The sequence below is a fragment of the Lolium perenne genome, chromosome 5 (assembly GCF_019359855.2).
Source record: "Lolium perenne isolate Kyuss_39 chromosome 5, Kyuss_2.0, whole genome shotgun sequence".
NCBI lineage: Eukaryota > Viridiplantae > Streptophyta > Magnoliopsida > Poales > Poaceae > Lolium > Lolium perenne.
Genome location: NC_067248.2, coordinates 164,356,436 through 164,375,775, shown reverse-complemented (window position 1 = coordinate 164,375,775; position 19,340 = coordinate 164,356,436). Strand labels below are relative to the sequence as shown.

At 41.6% G+C, this 19,340-nt stretch overlaps 2 protein-coding genes across 3 annotated transcripts; both read left to right on the top strand.

Moving 5' to 3' along the window:
- Nucleotides 1-2,827: 2,827 nt before the first annotated feature.
- LOC127300479 (uncharacterized) lies at nt 2,828-5,950 on the top strand. Its single transcript, XM_071820615.1, has 6 exons — nt 2,828-3,105; nt 3,182-3,361; nt 3,699-4,149; nt 4,366-4,520; nt 5,407-5,485; nt 5,706-5,950. Exons 1-3 carry the CDS (start codon nt 2,925-2,927, stop codon nt 3,758-3,760), a joined length of 423 nt encoding a protein of 140 aa, XP_071676716.1. The 5' UTR covers nt 2,828-2,924; the 3' UTR covers nt 3,761-4,149; nt 4,366-4,520; nt 5,407-5,485; nt 5,706-5,950.
- A 753-nt stretch (nt 5,951-6,703) lies between these two features.
- LOC127304909 (small glutamine-rich tetratricopeptide repeat-containing protein 2-like) lies at nt 6,704-8,470 on the top strand. 2 transcript variants are annotated; one of them, XM_051335461.2, is made up of 5 exons: nt 6,704-6,851; nt 7,014-7,112; nt 7,459-7,629; nt 7,697-7,776; nt 8,141-8,470. In XM_051335461.2, the coding sequence occupies exons 1-5, from the start codon at nt 6,726-6,728 to the stop codon at nt 8,154-8,156; spliced, it is 492 nt and encodes a 163-aa protein (XP_051191421.1). In that variant the 5' UTR covers nt 6,704-6,725; the 3' UTR covers nt 8,157-8,470. The 2 variants fall into 2 exon arrangements, with proteins under 2 accessions (XP_051191421.1, XP_051191420.1); XM_051335460.2 differs by having other exon boundaries at nt 8,132-8,470.
- The last annotated feature ends 10,870 nt before the right edge of the window (nt 8,471-19,340 follow it).

Here is a 19,340-nt window from a genome sequence, read left to right as displayed (position 1 = left end):
ATATTTTGCTATTGTAGGTAACATGTTTAGTGAGCTTGCATGCTTGTTCTAAGTTGTAAAAACTAGTTTTGATGCATGCTTAGTACTCTACCAGGTTCCTATAGTAGTTTCCCTCAATTATATGCCACCAAATCAAATTTTATAATGTTTGTTGAAAAATTTCAGAAAAGGAAGATGTATAACTATAACTTTGGAGAAGTGTTTGATAGAGAGACGACAAGCACGGGGAGGCCCTCAAGGGCAGCCACTCGATTCAGACGATCCTATAATGAGGATGTCCTCGCACCGAGCTTCGAAGTGGAAGAGGACAATGGAGTCCCTAACGCTTCGTCTTTTCCATGTTATAACTTTTTGAGTAATGCAGGGTTGCTGGATGATTTCTTGGTCCTCGTCGGTAATGTGGACTTAACCACCTATATGGAAGATGAGAGGGATCAATACTACATGCTAACTAAAATCTTTGTTGAGAGTTTTCAGTTCAACAACAAGCACTATCAACCATGAGTTGCATTCAGGATTTATGGTAATCCTATTACTATGAAGTTGAAGGATTTTTGTAGTGCATTGGATATTGCCCCTGTAGGTACAGCGAAGAAGATCGAGAATAACCCCAAGGCTTTGCTGGAGCTCTATCGAGAAGTCACCAATGATGATAGCCGCACCATTCAGCGCGGCAAGATAAGAAACATTCAACTCCCCGCCATTAGATATTTCGCTTACTATCTTGTTACTAGCATTCTTGGTAGGGAGACACTAGCAATATTTCTAGTTATCATCTTGCTTTCCTAGTTGCTGCGCTTACTGTAGAGACACATTATCATTTTGGTGCTCTTGTTGCTCGCCGTTTGTCTAACAAGGGGCCTATTTTTGGAGCAATTGTTGCATCACGCATTTTGGCATATCTAGATCTTCCTCTTGATCCTACTGATGTGAAATTAACTCCTATAAGGCTTGTAAAACGCATGTCGATATGTTGGCATTAAGAAAAATAGGCCCCTTGTTAGACAAACGGCACATTCCTTCCTACACCATGCCTCTTCTCCTCCAGTCTACTGTACGTGCTTTAGTTCCGAGCTTCAAACAGAGGACGACTGGCAGCTGCTTATGTTGGCACCACATGAGATCGGCTTTATCCGACAACTGCGTCTTGCTTTTTCCTCCGACGCTAACCCCTGCCTCTCACCTCCGCATCGGCCGTCCTCAACCTGGAGCCTAACTGAAGGTCTGCTGCACGCCGTCGTTAGGTAACCTCCCAAAAACTCTGATTTGGTTTGCTTCTGCCATGTTTTCTTAGGTCTGTTATAAATCTTAACCCATTATACTTCTTTCATTTTAGATTATGCGGCTGCAACACAGAATTACAGATGATGCACATTTGGTATCCACTGACTTGAATACACGTACAGATAAACGAGATTATGCGGGTAGCAATATTTGTTCTGTACGATGTCTTTTGCTCTCAGACAGACTACGGAGTTTGGTCATGAAATTGCTCCATCATGTTCTTTCAGCAAACCCTGACAATACGTCGGAGAGAATTATCTGGACACGACACCCTATGACGAGGTGATCATGCTATGATTTTAATATTTATGCAGTTGTCCTTAAATTAATATCTTTTCTTCAGGAACACGTACATCATGCTCTGTAATCAGAAATGCTGAAAAAATTCAGATGGACCCGTAAACGTTCAGATTAAATTTGATGTTCGTCCCCAACTAACGAGCTATGACCAAGGAAGGCAACCAGCAGTACTTTCTAATGTATGCAGCTGATTCTACAGGGATTTGATTTTTGTTGTTGGGGGGTTACAGATATATCGTGAGGCATTCTCTCCATTCACTACTGAAAAAGGGTCACTCAAACAGTATTGCTTCATGTGTTTCCATAAGTGGAACGTGCACCTTTTTAATTGGAAGGCACTGGTAGCACTCTCTTTTGTTTTGTAAAAGAAATAGTTGTGTGTTGCACGAATACTCATGAAAAAAGGCATGAGTTGTATTCACTGATTCGCGGACACAACAAACTGTCACTTCTGATTACCCTCAGAAGAAAAAGAAAAACTGCATCATATCATCTTTGTTGAGCCAAGTCAATAACTATACATCAAAAAGTGTACTATCTGCATATGCAAATAAAAAATGTCGTCAACAAAATTGTAACTTGGAATCTTCTATTGCAAATTTTTTTTATTGTGCCACAGTTCAGCATAGACCCGTAGTGTGGTTGGGGCCACCCTTACCAAACAGTAGTGCTCGGTGCTAACTGCATTAGAGGAAAATGTTTTTATTTCCTTTTGTCTCACGAAGCAATATGAATATTTATCAGTTGTTCTACATACAAAATTTGTTGCTTATTAGTGTACATATATGTTTCAATATTGCCATGGAGTAGTCCGACTACTATATGCTTATTATCCGATTTGTGATCATTTTTATTTTTCTTAATGCCAACATATCGACATGCGTTTTACAATGCCGTGTCAGGGAAATAGGCGCTCCGCAGTCACACATGATCACCAGAGCTTTTCTTGGCTATATAAATACATTGCATGAATAAGTGCAACATCCCATTTGACGGTTAAGTAACATTTCGTTTCGGTGTGCACTAACAATATTTTTTGCGAATCATTAATAACATGTTATAGCTTTTTTTTTTTTTGAGAACCTTAACATGTTATAGCTACATATCTTTTGGAATTCCCGCAATAACGTGTGGGGAATTATCTAGTATGCTAAATAAGCCCATCCAGCCCATCCGATTCTCTGTGCGCCAGAAACCAGCCTATATATATGTGGTAGTCGGCTACGGAAGCCCAACACGCCAAGGTCCAGCCCGCCCAGCCATCCCTGGCTTCCCGCTCTTTTCCCCTTCACTTCGCCCAGAGCCTTCTAGAACCTTCCGTTCCACCCGGAGCCATCGCCATGGCCGCCGCCTCCTCCTCCTCCTCCGCCCGGTGCTTCCCCCTCCTCCACGAGACCCTCCTTCTATCCTTCAAGCCGCGGGTCTTCCCCGACTGTTTGCTCGAGATCGACGCGAAGCGCACCGACCCGGCCGCGCCCATCATCGTGGCGGCGTTCGAGGGCGACATCCCCACGATGAAGAGTAAGCCCGCGCGACGCCTCGTGGGTAGGTTTCTCTGCTCCTGGATCTGTTTCTGGTTGCTGATTTGTGCGTGCAGGGCTGGCGAAGCAGAGGAAAAGGGAGGGGGGGAGCGTGGAGGCGGTGGAGGGTATCAAGGGCTCCCAGAGCAGCAGGCGCCTCGGGGCGCTCCATGTGGCCGCCTTCGCCGGGAAGCACAAGATGTGCAAGTTCCTCATCAAGGATCTCCGCCTCGACGTCAACGCGGCCGCTGAGCATGGTAATTAATTAACCCGCCCCTTGTTGAATTGAATTATCGGCGCGGCTGGTTGATCCAGTTTAGTTGTGCGAAATTGTATCACGTGATCGATTTCGGGTGCAATCCTGCCTCAGCTTTTGCTTACTTTCGCAATTCTGCAAATGCTGCTATGCTAGTGCTACTGTGTTTTCCAAGGCTGCCAATAATTGTACTCAGTTAATTGCAAATACTAGAAAGTAGCGATGCTGAAGGTGTGCCTTATTAATTGGGGTCATGGTATATGATCGTTAGTTCCTTCTATGCTGATGGGACGTCATTGACAAGTCTATTGTGTTTTTTACTGTTTTTGTTTAAGCAGGGAGGTACTTGTGTTTACGTCACAAAAGTTCCGCGGATAGTTGGTTTCTTGAAAATGGATAGTTGGTTTCTTGAAAATAGGAACATTCGAGGTACATGAAAGTAGAGACCAATGATGGAAGTGTGAGTAATTAATGTTCATTGGGCTTCGTTTTATTTTTGTGCATTACTCACTTGTGGTACCTGCTTGTGCCACTTTCTAGTATGTATTTTGCAGGTTCAGTCGCTCTTGGTTACGTATCCCACTTTTGGTCGGAAGAAAGAATGGGTGGTCATTTTGACAAAGTTTTTATCATATCTTGTGCTCTTGCTAGGTTTATCACCTCTGATATGTGCAATATACGGTATTGCGCCTAAAAGAATTGTGGAGCTTCTACTTGATCGTGGTGCTAATCCAAACATAGAAAACAGGGAAGGGTTTACCGTGCTCCATGTTCTTGCAACAAAGAAAGGTTCTCTCTGCCTATATATTTGTTTCCAACTTTTGTATTTCTATCTTTAATTAGGATTATCCTGCCAAACCTCATCTGTCATATTTAATCCAAAACTGGTTGCAGTGTCTCTGCCCAGATACAATTTTTTCGAAAATACTATGAAATCTATTTTTTTATCTATTGTATCCTTCATGTTAATGCGACACAGTGAGTATTTTCATGTGTTTTTTCCAGCTCTATTTTTTCCAGATCTCTTTGGAATAGCAGATATATTGTTATCCAGAGGGGCCAATGTTGACTCTATGAGCTCAGAAGGAACACCACTACATATTGCTGCTCAGTGTGGAAATGTGGAAATGATGGAAGTACTGTTGAAGTATAAGGCAAATGTATTGATTTCCTTCTTTCCATCTCTTCTACGCTCTCTTTCTGGTAATGTTCGGTATAGTTTATACAGTCTTATATCATGATAAAGAGAAGTCGTGGCCAAAAGGTATTTACCTCAAGGAACTTTCCTAATCCTGCATACTTGGTGGAATATATGCTATTTTTACCTCCTTGACCAAACTAAGCTAGGGCTCTCTTTTATTTGCTGGCTCTAGTCTTGTGTCTTTTATGTTCTTTTCTTGTTTTACCATTCATCATTTGTTCATGGGTCTTTTGTTCTTCCCTTGCTTAAAATGTTTTAGATTCTTGATGAATGCCAGATCGGGGTCAGACCAAGTTCCAGTTTAATCCACTGTCCATGTTGATGGGGCTCACTTCTCCCGATCTAGCCCGTATAACTGCTTAATTGATATTCTGACTTCTGAGTGTTGATGCTGGGTCGTTGCAACTTTGCACACAACGTACTCGAATGCTAGCAAATATCAATCGGCGGCGATAACTGATAACGGCAACATATGACCTTCCTTAAGTTACCTTGATTCTTTTGCAGTCTCTTAGATCCTTCATCTGATGGATCTAGTGGTAATAATTACATGAGGGCCTTTGCTACTGAACACTGGAATATCTTTCCAAAAATATATTGGGTGCATACTCTTATGTCCAACGATTCATTTGGAAAAGAAAATTAAAGCACATGACTTCCTTTGCACCTATAGCTTTGTCTGGAAAAATAACTAAAGTACGTCAAACGGTGGTTTTAGTAATTTCTGTATTTGGTCTGCTAATGATTGCACAATAAAGAGCTGATAGTTTATTATTCTTCGTTGACTACCGTGTTATTATTTCTCTGCAAGTAATGTGATGTTTGTCTTTTCTCCATCCTAACAGAGTTGTGCGCCTATTCTATGCACCACTTACATTGGCTCTCTTCGCTTCTTCATTGAAATGTGTTGAACTACTTATTAAGGTGCAGTGACTTATCCCTTTAAGATCTACTTACAGTAGAGATATTTTGCCAAAAGGACCTGCTTTTTTTTGGTCATGTCATTCCTATTATGAGACAACTTGCAGCATATTACAAAACATCATCTTCACAATTCTGCGGTAAATATTTATGAGACAAGTTGAAGCATATTACAATAGCTGGTAATATTATCAAATTTCCGTGGTAATATTTACTATTTCAGGCTGGTGCTGATGTCAATGCTGGTAGCCCTGCAACTCCACTAACATTAGCTGCAACGGATGGCTTAGCTGAGTGCATCAAGTGCTTGTTGGAAGCTCATGCTGATCCTAATATTCCTGACGAAGTGAGTTTTTTTGTGATTCTACTTAGGGTATTAGTTGTAACTCTAATTGAGCTTCTGAGCTAGCTGTGTGTTGTACTTGCAAAACACTTCGTGGTGTGTTTGTGATGAGTCGCTTATTGTAACATCTGATTATCTCTACATTTTGTAGATTATATTATATATTGTACTATCTAATAGAATGAGTAAATGTAAGCTATTTGATAAACGTGCATAACTGATGCCATATCGTGCTATTTGGGTTTGTTAATTGTTAGGGTTGAAATATAATTGTTTGTAACTAGCTTATTTTATGCAGAGTTTCCCTTCTGTTTATATGGAAATTTTGTATCTGTGTTACTTTAAAATAAATTATTAAGAAAAAACATCAAAGGTTATTTCTTTGAAAGAGATAACTGTTAGCATGTTTAAGTGTTCAGTGCTGCCCTGCTGAAGATGGATCAGTAAGATGTTAAATTCACAAACTAAAGCATAGTGAAACTCAGTCGTAGTAAGTGGAATTCTTTCTATCTCAGATCATTTTATGGTTAAATATGCCACCCTGAAGTCCTTTGTGCGCTCTCGTCAAATAATGATCTATCACAATGTACTGAAGTTCACATCATCTGTGCTTTCACAGAAATGAGAAGCGCAAAGGAATTAAACATTCATGCACATGTTTATCTTTGCACATGTCCCGGATATGTTGGGAACCTGGGAACAATTATATTGTAGACCGCTTCATATTCTACTATGCTTTAGTGCATGCGTTGCATAATCTCCCATACTTCCTTATATTTTGGATGTTATGGACATGCTTGAATGTAATTCCTTTGCTGCATTCTCTATTTTGTGCCATTCCCTAAACTCTCCCGTGCTTATTCTAAAACTGATCCTTGTGATTGTTAACAGATTGGTAGGATGCCAGTGGAATTAGCTGCAATCCATGGATGGAAGGAATGTGTTGAGATCCTCTTTCCTGTCACATCCCGTGTAGCTAGATTCACAGACTGGAGCATTGATGGAATAATTCAACAGTGCTCAGATGTATGAATAAAATATTTCATATTCTACTTATTGTTCCAGTTAGGTTGATGTCATTAGTTTTACTCAGATCAAGCAAAAAAAACTGAAATTAGCTTTCTTTGAGGTATTTGTCACTGCCATGCATTCTATTATATTTGAGTTTCATTTACACATTTGGTTTAGGGTAATCTTCATAAAAGTGAGGAACCTGCTTTCAAAGCGCTAGGGGATGCTGCATTTAAGAGAAAGGATTATACTCATGCATCGGCTCTATACACCAAGGTAAAATTCTTTTGATCAGATCGGTGGCTGCACATTAGTACAATAAATACTTGGTTAACTTATGATATATTGAAATTACCAATGAATCAAATCACATAATCATTTTGTCAACAGTGCTACAGCTCTGAGCGTTTACTTGGAAACAAACAACTTTTATTAACAAAATTTGAGGTCCCAAATTTTCTATTTAGAAATATTTGTACATGTAGATATCAGATTGTTGAGAATCTGCTTTCTATCATATATTTTGTTAATTTTCACATAAGTATTTATAGGACAAGGAGTGTTAGTGTAGTCATTTGCAGCAGTCTTGATCTTGTTGTGGGATACCATTTAATGGCTCCAGGGAATGGAGACTGACCCTAAGGATTCAACCTTGTACGCAAAGAGGAGCCTTTGCTGGCTGCGTATGGGTGAGAAAGACAAAGCTTTGGATGATGCCAATACCTGCAAATGTATGATTCTTGATGTATCAAATTGCTGCCCTGAGCAAGGAGCAGCTCTAATACCGACGGAGGTACCAGCATTTTATGTTCCATAATGTATTGTGTTACCTGGCCATGCATTAATGCTTATGTGCTTAGGACTATGGCCAAGCATCTGAAGCTCTTATATCTAGCTTGAAGTTGGATTCTGGAAGCGGCCTGGTTGGTGAAGTATCTGGGTAATCTCTGCTATCTGCTTGGCAATGTTTGGTTGGATAGCTCCAAGTTGTTATTTTAATATAAATCATTATTGTCAATCAATTAACAGAAAATATAATCACTTGTAAGAGACATCATCATGTTGTTTCTCCCATGCCCATTGTCGGTTCTGTGATGTTAAACCTTCATCTTCCTTTTTGCCCTTTGTTTTGGTTTTCAGATTACATGTCACCAAGCATAGAAGAAGATTATTCAGAGGAATCTGTTTGATTATTCTTGATTTGTGCTGAACTTTTCATTAATGTCCAGTGATTAAAATTGTACTAGTCGGAGTACTATATATATGCTACTATTATTCTATTAACTTGGCATTAGAACTTGCAGGGAGGAGGATAAGTGAATAAAGGTTAGTTACTGCCCGGACATGTGAAGCGTCCACTGAAGTTGTGAGGCGTTGTGTTTTGTTCGATCTTGCACGTTGTACTGTATTGCCTGTTGATATTCTGGTGAACAAAACGATGTAAAGCGTGGAGATGTAAGTACCTATGCATAGCACAAAGGAGTAGCTGGATTGTAGATGATGCCTACATGTTACATATGGTACTGAGCTGTGAAACTGATCCATGTACCATAGTTGCTTAGTTGGGGTATAGCTGCAAATTTGGGACAATAACTACACCACTATTGCAATTCAGATTGTTGGGAGTTTAAACACGTTGAAAGTCTTTTGTTTGTTAAAAGCTGCGACTGAGATTATTGGAATTTCGAATCTGTATATATATTGTGAATGCTGTGATATTTTAAAGATCAAGAACATTTTTAAAGGTTGTTGACTGAATTTTTTTGCTGAAAATTGCGATGAACATTACATGAAGTTAGTTTATCTGTTGAAAGGTGTGTCAGATTGCATCTTCAATTTCTGAAAGTCCCACCAGTTTTCTTCGATTTTTGGAAAGTTCCTGACAGATCTTGTAGTGGTATCTGCAAATTGCAATACCTATATACACCACTAAAAAACTACGTGTGCCGACTTTGTTTTTTTGCTCATGTTCCGTTGTTGTCCCAGGGTTAGAAGTTCTTGCTGGTTTGGCTATCTAGTTTCTGATTTCGTCCAGCAAAAAAATATTTGCTGACCTGCATCAGGACGCTCACCCGATATAGAAATCCGCTCAAGGGACGACTCGGGAATTTGGGATTGCTATCTAATCCAACAAATAAAAAGTACAGACCTAATTTTGCTTTGATTATATTATAGATAGATACAGTATATTTTACTGAAATAGTATATATGATCCGACAAGCATACAGTTTTCACCGTACCAAACGACCAAATACTCGTAATTAATCAAACAAAGAAAAACTAGGAAACACAGTTATAAGAAGCTGCAAATTAAGATGAAATAATGCCCTTCAGAGGCTATATCCGGTCTTTTCAAAGTAATATACTGAAGTGCACCCACAATACTTCTATATCAAGTAGACTCCTCACTACTCAGAGCATCACCACATGTCATTGCAAATTTCTCAGAAGTCGACAAAGGAGTGTCAACAGATTTACACATCTTCATATTAACTCGAGCAAGCAAATCATGTGCATATTTTTCTTGAGAGAGAATAATACCATCTGAAACCTTTCTCACTTCTATGTGCAACTCACCAAGATCTTTCAAGGCAAACGACAAACCAAGATCATAAAGCAAAGCATCAACAGCTCAATCAGAAGAGCTGACTACAACAATATCATCAACATAGATCAACATGAAGATTGACCCCCCCCCCTTTGTTGTAGAAAAACAACGAGGTGCCAGTCTTAGATGCCGAAAAACCAAGACCCTGAAGCTTAGAACTCAAGCGAGAATACCAAGCACGAGGGCCTGCTTCAACCCATAAAGAGCTTTGTCAAGCTTACAAATATACCCTGAACGAGCAGAATCCTCGTGACCAGGCGATTGCCGCATATAGACCTCTTCTTCCAGAACACCATGCAAAAACATGTTCTTCACATCTAGTTGTCGCAACTTCCAATTTTTTGAAACAACCAAAGAAAACACCAAACGAATAGTGGTTGCCGACTAAAACTATCTTCATAGTTAATGTCATAGCTCTATTTAAAACCCTTAGCAACCAAACAGGCTTTGCACCGATCAATAGTGCCACTGCTTAACCTTATAGACCCATTTGCAATCAATAACATTTCACCCATGTGTAGAAGGAACAAGGTACAAGTGCCAAAAATTCTTCATCCATAGCCAACTTCCAATTTGGATCACCAAGAGCTTCCTGTAAAGTATCAGGTTCCCTAGTAGCAGAAAAATTGGCAAATTGGAGTTTGTCATACCGGACACGACCGTCGGTAATGACCTTAGGCTATACAATACCATGCTGGAGACGAGTACGAGGTTCAGCATGAACCACATGAAGAACAACCGCAGAAGATCCAGGACCAGAGGCATCAGATCCAACACCAACGGAGCTGTCAGACGTAGCAGCCCTTAAGATCCGGTTGGTAACTCTGAATCAAGCGATGCAGACGGAATAGCCACACAAGATCCTGATGCTGGGGAGAAAGACGCGTCTCCACACGCGTCGTGCGCACCAATTGCGCCAGACTGGGCGGACGTCCCCATCGCGGGCCCGGATGAGGGACGCACGGGGGCATGCGGCGATGCCGCGTGGCTGGGGACCGACGACACAGCGCCTGGACACGCAGCTGCCCGAGATGAGCGATCCGAGGAGGATCTGCTTGGAGATCCCGATGCAAATATTGTCGCTGTAGAAGAGACATCGCCAAAAACAGCCCCAGAATTATTTTGGGGCATAAAATCGCCTGTTTCTGTACAATAGACTCAGCACGGACATCATTAGCAGGATTAGCATCAACATTAGCACGCAAATCATTACCCCAATCACAGGAAAATGCAGATCGGGTGACAGAAGAGAAATCTTAGCACACAACTAGGCGCCAACATTGGGATGAAGACTCGCAAAGGGAAACACCGACTCATCAAACACGACATCACGAGAAATATAGACTCGACCTGTAGAGGTGTCAAGGCACTTGTAACCTTTATGTAAACTATTGTAACTAGGAAAGGCACATTGTTTATATCCAAACTCTAATTTGCGGGCATTATAGGGGCGAAGATTAAGCCAACACGCACACCCAAAAATCCGCAAGAAAGAATAATTTTTTTAAAAAAAAGACACTCAATGGGAGTTTGAGAAGCAATAACCTTGCTGGGAATGCGGTTGATAAAGTAAACCGTCGTGGAAAAGCCTCATCCCAAAATTTGAGAGGCATAGAGGCATAGGCTAGAAGAGACAACCCAACCTCAACAATATGCCGATGTTTGCGTTCAGCCGAGCCATTCTGCTGATGTGCATGAGGACAAGAGACATGATGAGAGATCCCAACCTTTTGGAAAAAGGAATTGAGTTTTTGATACTCCTGTAATAACCCAGAACATTCGAAGGGTAGATTTAGAAATGGGATGTGTATTTCATCGCAAAACGAGGGAAATTTTTGCGCCTTATTGCAACTAAACCTAAGCGGGATCGAGGTTCTCGCTCAATTGCAATTATGGTTAGGCAATGTGAGTTATGAATTTCGACATGATCTCTTTTGTATCTTGTTGATTTTGGGAGTTATTTCATTGGATAAGTTATATTGAATTTAAAACTCAAAGAATAAAAGTTAAACAATGTAGAATATGAAATATGAATTCATAATTCAAATACATTTCATAATTCAAATCAATTTGAATTTCAAATTGAAATGTGAATATACAAATAATTCATAAACATGTAATACAATTATAAATGAGCTCATAAGGAAAATTTGAGCTTTATTGATTTACACACACACATACAATGTCTTTACATTATTCTGTATACAAGAATTGGAAGAATTATAAACAGAATAAAAACAAGATTACATGTATTTGAATCTATACTAAAACCCTAAGCTAATGTCTTGGAAGAATTGCTTCCTAGATCATTTTCATCCTCAAAACCTGCAAAACAGAGAGAAGAGCTACACATGAGGGTTAAACATCAAGTTAGTAAAAGCCAGGAGTGAAGCCAAGTGTCAATGACACTTGTGCTTGTTCAAAACTTGGACAGCACAAGGATAAGTCACAACAGACCAAACCTGAGCTCACCATAGGGGCTCAAGTTTCACCAAAGTGGTCACACATCTCATGGCGCTGTTGTGCCACCAACAGCACAACTGAGTCACAAGCCAAGCCAGGGCTGTGTGTCACAGCTAGAGGAGAAGCACGACAGAGATAAATAGGGTAGAAACCCTGGAAACAAGGCATCAGTCAACCAGGTCACCATTCAGCAAGCAATCAGCCAAGAACAGCAAGAGTTCATCACAGTTCTTGCTCAAGAACATCACCAACAGCCACTGACACCATTTCACCAACCAGAATTCAACAAAAACCATGGGAACATAAACAAGATTATCGGGAGGTAAGAGAATAAGGAACAGTCACAAGTGAATGTACAAGGACGTCGCCTAGAGGGGGGTGAATAGGCAGGTTATAAAAACTTCTACTTGAGTGCTAAACAAGGCGGAATAAAACTACTCAAGGTTTACTTGTTTAGCTCAAAGCCTATCAACTAAGATTTGTCTAAGTGCACCAACAACCTATGCTAAGCATGATGAGTAACAAGGTGATAACAAGCTAGATATGGAAAACAAGCATAAGGATTATCACAATGTAAAGCGCATAGGTAAGGAGCTCGGGTTGAGAAGTAACCGGTGCACGAGGAGACGACGATGTATCATGAAGTTCACACCCAAGGGTGCTACGTCTCCGTTGGAGCGGTGTGGAGGCACGAGGCACTCTAATGAGCCGCTAGGGCCACCGTATTCTCCTCGAGCCTTTCCACCAAGGAGTAAGCCTCGATCGACTAAGGGACCCTTGAGGGTGGTCACCGAACCCGTACAAGCTTGGGGCAAACCCAAGTATCAAGCTTGAGGCAACTCCACAATATGGAGGCTCTCAAGTACAAGGCCACAACGGCTACAACACGCCACACCGGCAACAAGGCCACAAAGACACCAACGCGCCACAACCGGCTCCAAAACCATAAAGGCTACCACACCACAAAGGCAACAACGCCACTAAGGCTACCACACCACAAAGGCAACAACACCACAAAGGCTACCACGCCACAAAGACGACAAGGCCAAAAGGCTACAAGGCCACAAAGGCTACAACACCACAAAGGCAACAAGGCCACGAAGGCAACAACACCACTAAGGTCAACACGCCCTCTACGAGACCGAAACCCCGGAGAGAACCCAAACCGATGCACCTAATGCAATGGCTAAGAACACCACTAAGATGCCCAAGTCCTTCTCTCCCAAATTCCAACAAATATACAAAATATATTGGGGGAATAAGGGAGGAAGAACAAAATATAAGGAGGAACACCAAATTACTCCAACATCTAGATCTAGCAAGATCCCCTCACTTGGAGAGGGATTCAATTTGGTGAAGCTCTAGATCTAGATCTCCTCTCTCCTTTCCCCCAAAAATATGCAAGAAATAGTGGGGGGATCAAGAGGAGGAACAAGCTCTTCAAGGTCAACAATGGAGGAGAGAGAATGGGTGAGAAGAAGTGGTTGGGTCGGAGGTGAAAGAGAGGTATAAATACGGGGCCCAAAAATATGACTGTTGGGGCTGAAAAACGGTCAGATTCGCGCCCGAGCGGTACTACCACTTGTCAAAGCGGTACTATAGCTCGCACGCAAAACTATGCAGAAATAGGCAAAAATCGGCCCAAACCGGTAGTACCGCTGTGTAAAGCGGTACTACCGCTTGTGCTGAAAACTGAATCAGATCTGAGTCAGAGAGAGAAGGAGCAGGCAACAACAAATCAAAGCAGCACATGAAGCAGTGTGAGCGCGTGTGGGGGCAAGCGCACGAGCAGGAGCCGTACTGCGGGGCCAGCGCGGGGCCAGCGTGCGGGAGTGGGATCCTCCCGATCGGAGGTCAACTCCCCGATCGACGCAGGCGGGAGCGAGCGGCGTAGAGGCTGCGGCTTGGTGCGAAGCTGGAAGCTGGGCCAGGGAGCTTGGATGGCGGCCCAGCGCGGGTGAGCTGGGCGCGGGTGGGCATGCGTGCGGGGTGCGGTCCAAGGCGGGGCTGGAGCTGGTGAAGGCTATTTGGTGGGAGGTGGAAGAAGGTGTGGGCCGGTAGTACCGGCCCGGTACCGGCCTGGTACCGTAAATGGGTTACGATACTACCGGGCCGGTACCGGCCTGGTAGCGCTTCGAGTCCAGAAGCTCACAGAGGCATGTGCAGTACTGGGCCGGTACCACCAGGGGTAGTACCAGCCGGCCCAAAGACGTTTTCTTTTCTTGTTCCAAATAGACGTTATACGGAAAACGCAATAACTTGAGCTAGGAAGATCCAAATGGGGTGAAACCAATTTTGCTAGAAAGAGGACGGCAAGAGCTACATCTACACAAGGTGAAAACATGGAAAAAAGTGGATGATGATTTTCTCATGGTCATAGAGGTGTAACCTCTCAATATGGTATATCGGGAAAATCATCACCCTCGCACATGCAACATGCAATGCATCCGGAATCCGTTTCTGATGAGTTAGAGCTTGTCATGAGAATGAACACAAGCTCTCGAACATCTCTAGGATAAGAACCAAGAACAACCGGGAAACACGATGCTATGCATGCAAGGTTTGAGCTCTCTCCAATAATGCGACCCACTATCCTATCGAGCACAAACCTTATCCTTGTGTGTTCCTCTCGAGTCGACAAGCTTCATCTTCACCCTCTTCATCATTGTACATGCCACCATATTCTTCCAACATACACACCACCGTCTTCTTTCATCTTGTACGCACGCCACCGTCTTCATCCATCTTCTACGTCGTCTTCATCTCTCTTCATCTTCTACACCGTCTCCATCTCTCTTCGACACCGTCTTCATTCGTCTTTTTCATAGTACTCGCTCTTCTCCATCTTGCAACCTTGAGACCAACACATGGCTATGGACACGAACTAAGATAGATTCCCAATACAACTGTTAGTCCATAGGGATTGTCATCAATTACCAAAACCACACATGGGGGCTGATACGTTGATGTCTACGGGTGCTTCTATTCTTGTAGACAGTGTTGGGCCTCCAAGAGCAGAGGTTTGTAGAACAGCAGCAAGTTTCCCTTAAGTGGATCACCCAAGGTTTATCGAACTCAGGGAGGAAGAGGTCGAAGATATCCCTCTCATGCAACCATGCAACCACAAAGCAAGAACTCTCTTGTTTTCCCAACACACCTAATACACTTGTCAGATGTATAGGTGCACTAGTTCGGCGAAGAGATAGTGAAATACAGGTGGTATGAATATATATGAGCAGTAGTAACGGCACCAGAAAATAGCTTGATGCTACAACTGGCGTGTGGTTGATGGTGGGAATATTGCAGCGATACTGGATGCGATAAACAGTAAACAAGCAGCGATTTCAGTATTTGGGAACAAGGCCTAGGGATTATACTTTCACTAGTGGACACTCTCAACATTGATCACATAACAAAATAGATAAATGCTATACTCTACACTCTGTTGTTGGATGATGAACACCACTAATTGCGTAGGATTACACGAACCCTCAATGCCGGAGTTAACAAGCTCCACAATATTCGATATTCATGTTTAAATAACCTTAGAGTGCATGATAGATCAACACAACTAAACCAAGTACTAACATAGCATGCACACTGTCACCATCACACTATGAAGGAGGAATAGATCACATCAATACTATCATAGCAATAATTAACTTCATAATCTACAAGAGATTACAATCATAACCTACGCCAAGTACTACACGATGCACACACTGTAACCTTTACACCGTGGAGGAGGAATAGAGTACTTTAATAACATCACTAGAGTAACACATAGATGAATAGTGATACAAAACTCATATGAATCTCAATCATGTAAGGCAGCTCATGAGATCATTGTATTGAAGTACATAGGAGAGAGATTAACCACATAGCTACCGGTACAGCCCTTAGCCTCGATGGAGAACTACTCCCTCCTCATGGGAGACAACAGCGTTGATGAAGATGGCGGTGGTGTCGATGGAGAAGCCTTCCAGGGGCACTTCCCCGTCCCGGCGGCGTGCCGGAACAGAGAGTCCTGTCCCCCAGATCTTGGCTTCGCGATGGCGGCGGCTCTGGAAGGTTTCTCGTACCGTGGCTTTTCCGTATCGAAGATTTAGGTCAGGGACCTTTAAATAGGCGAAGAGGCGGAGTCGGAGGGCTGACGAGGCGGTGACACAATAGGGGGGCGCGGCCCACACCCTGGCTGCGCCGGCCTATCATCTGGGGCCCACAGGGCCCTCCTCTGGTGGCTCTCGGGTGTTCTGTAAGCTTCGTGGGATTCTAAGATGCTGGGCGTTGATTTCGTCCAATTCCAAGAATATTTCCTTACTAGGATTTCTGAAACCAAAAACAGCAGAAAACAGGAACTGGCACTGCGGCATCTCGTCAATAGGTTAGTTCCGGAAAACGCATAAAAACGATATAAAGTGTGTATAAAACATGTAGGTATTGTCATAAAACAAGCATGGAACATAAGAAATTATCGATACGTCGGAGACGTATCAGCATCCCCAAGCTTAGTTCCTACTCGTTCCCGGGTAGGTAAACGATAACAAAGATAATTTCTGAAGTGACATGCTACCAACATAATCTTGATCCAATAATAATGTAAAGCATATGAACTGAGATCAAATCACTCAAAGCAAATGTCTATATTGATATAAGAAATGTTAATGCAAGCGTTAAACAAGCTAGAAGTTTTCATGAACTATTTCTTAAAAGACATGAAACCGTACAAAGTTCATTAAAGATGTGTTAAGTATTCAGCGTAGAATTTCTATCCTTCATTCCAAGCATCAAGTAAATTTTCACAACATAAGAAGGATTCAGTCAAGTAAACATAAACATGAACGTCATGAATCAACTGTTTCGAAGTCTACTCAACTGGTGAGCGCAAGCATTTGGTATTAGCACCAGGATGTTATGGCATAAAGAACGTTAATGGGGGTTTGGAAGGCCAAAAGGAAGAAAGGCTTGCAAAGCTATAAGTGACCATTAGACAAGAGGAAGTCTTATGATCGAAGCTATGCAAGGAGTAGTGATTGCCATGCAACGGATGCACATAGAGCTATATGTGTATGAAAGCTCTCCAATGGAACTAGTGGGGGTGCATCCAACTTGGTTGCTCACGAAGACCTAGAGCACTTTTGAGGAGGCTCATCATTGGAATATACAACCAAAGTTCTATAGTGTAAATTCCCCACATAGTTATACTAGTAAAACATGAAAAATCTCTCATATGGAATATAGGTGCTAAACATGAGCACAAATGATGACTATGAATACTGCAAGTGCTAAAACATGAGCACAAGTGTGGATAAAAGATAGTAATGCTGCCCCCTTTTTTTTATTCTCTTTTTTTTTCTTTTCTTTTTCTTTTCTTTTTCTTTTCTATTTTTTTCTTTCTTTTCTTTTTCTCTTTTTGATGACCTCCATGGCTCTTTTCACTTTTAGGGGCAACATCCTAATATGAAAACACACTTTTTGGTACAAATAACTCATAATGAATAAAACATGATGTATGAAACTGTATGCCTCTGCCAGTGTAGCAGGATGTGCAATGATCTAGCGTAACATGGGTAAACCACACATCAGCTGTATATGATCATGCAAAGCAATATATAAATAATAAATGACAACATGACATGTAATGTAAAATGGATGTTGCATGGCAATATATCTCGGAACAGCTATGGAAATGCTGTGGTAGGTAGGTATGGTGGCTGTTTTGAGGAGATGTATGGGCTTATGTGTAGGAGGACAAGAGAAAGTCCTCCCACGGGTTTGGATGTACCGGCGAAGTATGCACAATTCTCAATGTGAGCAAAAGGCAATGCACAGTACCGAAGAGGCTAGCAAATTTGGATGGTGGAAGTGCCAAAAACCGTAGCTTAACATTAGTCAAAAAGAACTCACAAGCTTATTGCAAACAACTAGCAGGTTCATCATTAAGAGCATGATTAAAATTTACTCCAAGGAGGGCCGTTCACGGTGGCACAAGTACCCCGCTAGCTACCTCGACCTTCAGCACAACTTAGTTATTATGATGAACTCTCAGACATGAAAGGCTATCAAGTCCAACTACACCTTCAACTATTTAAATAGAGTTTGTAGTACGGCACAAGCTTAAAGACAACAATCCACTACTAATTTTAACTTATTTATCCAGCAAGCCTTACCATCTAAATACCTCAAAACATTTGCAAAGAATCAAGTTATCAAAGCTCAATGATCTACAAGATTATGCAAGTGTTTCATTATACCACTACCACATGTAGCATTTCCTGAACCGACCAAATAACAATGAACGAAGCAGTTTCAATCTTCGCCATGAACATTAAAAGCTAAGAACACATGTGTTCCTATGAACCAGGGAGAGCATCTCTCTCCCACACAATCATGCATTTATTCAAACAAAAACAAAAACGAAAGCAAACAGACGCTCCAAGCAAAGTACATATGATGTGACCGAATAAAAATATAGTTTCAAGGGAGGAACCTGATAATTTGTCGATGAAGAAGGGGATGCCTTGGGCATCCCCAAGCTTAGACGCTTGAGTCTTCTTGAAATATGCAGGGGTGAACCACCGGGGCATCCCCAAGCTTAGAGCTTTCACTCTTCTTGATCATATTTTATCATCCTCCTCTCTTGACTCTTGAAAACTTCCTCCACACCAAACTCGAAACAACTCATTAGAGGGTTAGTGCATAATCAAAATTCACATGTTCAGAGGTGACACAATCATTCTTAACACTTCTGGACATTGCTCAAAGCTACAGAAAGTTAATGGAACAAAGAAATCCATCCAACACAGCAAAAGAAGCAATGCGAAATAAAAGGCAGAATCTGTCAAAACAGAACAGTCCGTAAAGACGAATTTTAAAGAGGCACCAGACTTGCTCAAATGAAAATGCTCAAATTTAATGAAAGTTGCGTACATATGTGAGGATCACTCACGTAAATTGGCATAATTTTCTGAGTTACCTACAGATAATTAGGCCCAGATTTGTGACAAGAAATCTGTTTCTGCGCTGTAATCCAAATCTAGTATGAACCTTACTATCAAAGACTTTACTTGGCACAACAATGCAACAAAATTAAGATAAGGAGAGGTTGCTACAGTAGTAACAACTTCCAAGACACAAATATAAAACAAAATTGCTGTAGTAAAATAAACACATGGGTTATCTCCCAAGAAGTTCTTTCTTTATAGCCATTAAGATGGGCTCAGCAGTTTTAATGATGCACTCGCAAGAAATAATAGTTGAAGCAAAAGAGAGCATCAAGAGGCAAATTTAAAACACATTTAAGTCTAACATGCTTCCTATGAAAAGGAATCTTGTAAATAAACAAGTTCATGAAGCATAATGCAACAAGCATAGAAAGATAAAACAAGCGCAGCTTCAAGATTTTCAGCAAAAAGAGAGGTGTTTTAGTAACA

Excerpts from the sequence above, each read along its gene's own strand:
- LOC127300479 (XM_071820615.1), top strand. The coding sequence starts at position 2,925 with ATGGCCGCCGCCTCCTCCTCCTCCTCCGCCCGGTGCTTCCCCCTCCTC. Across the intron at positions 3,106-3,181 it reads CGACATCCCCACGATGAAGA|GGCTGGCGAAGCAGAGGAAA; the intron begins GTAAGCCCGCGC and ends TTGTGCGTGCAG. Across the intron at positions 3,362-3,698 it reads CAACGCGGCCGCTGAGCATG|GGAGGTACTTGTGTTTACGT; the intron begins GTAATTAATTAA and ends TTGTTTAAGCAG.
- LOC127304909 (XM_051335460.2), top strand. The coding sequence starts at position 6,726 with ATGCCAGTGGAATTAGCTGCAATCCATGGATGGAAGGAATGTGTTGAG. Across the intron at positions 7,630-7,696 it reads CAGCTCTAATACCGACGGAG|GACTATGGCCAAGCATCTGA; the intron begins GTACCAGCATTT and ends TTATGTGCTTAG. Across the intron at positions 7,777-8,131 it reads CTGGTTGGTGAAGTATCTGG|AACTTGCAGGGAGGAGGATA; the intron begins GTAATCTCTGCT and ends ACTTGGCATTAG.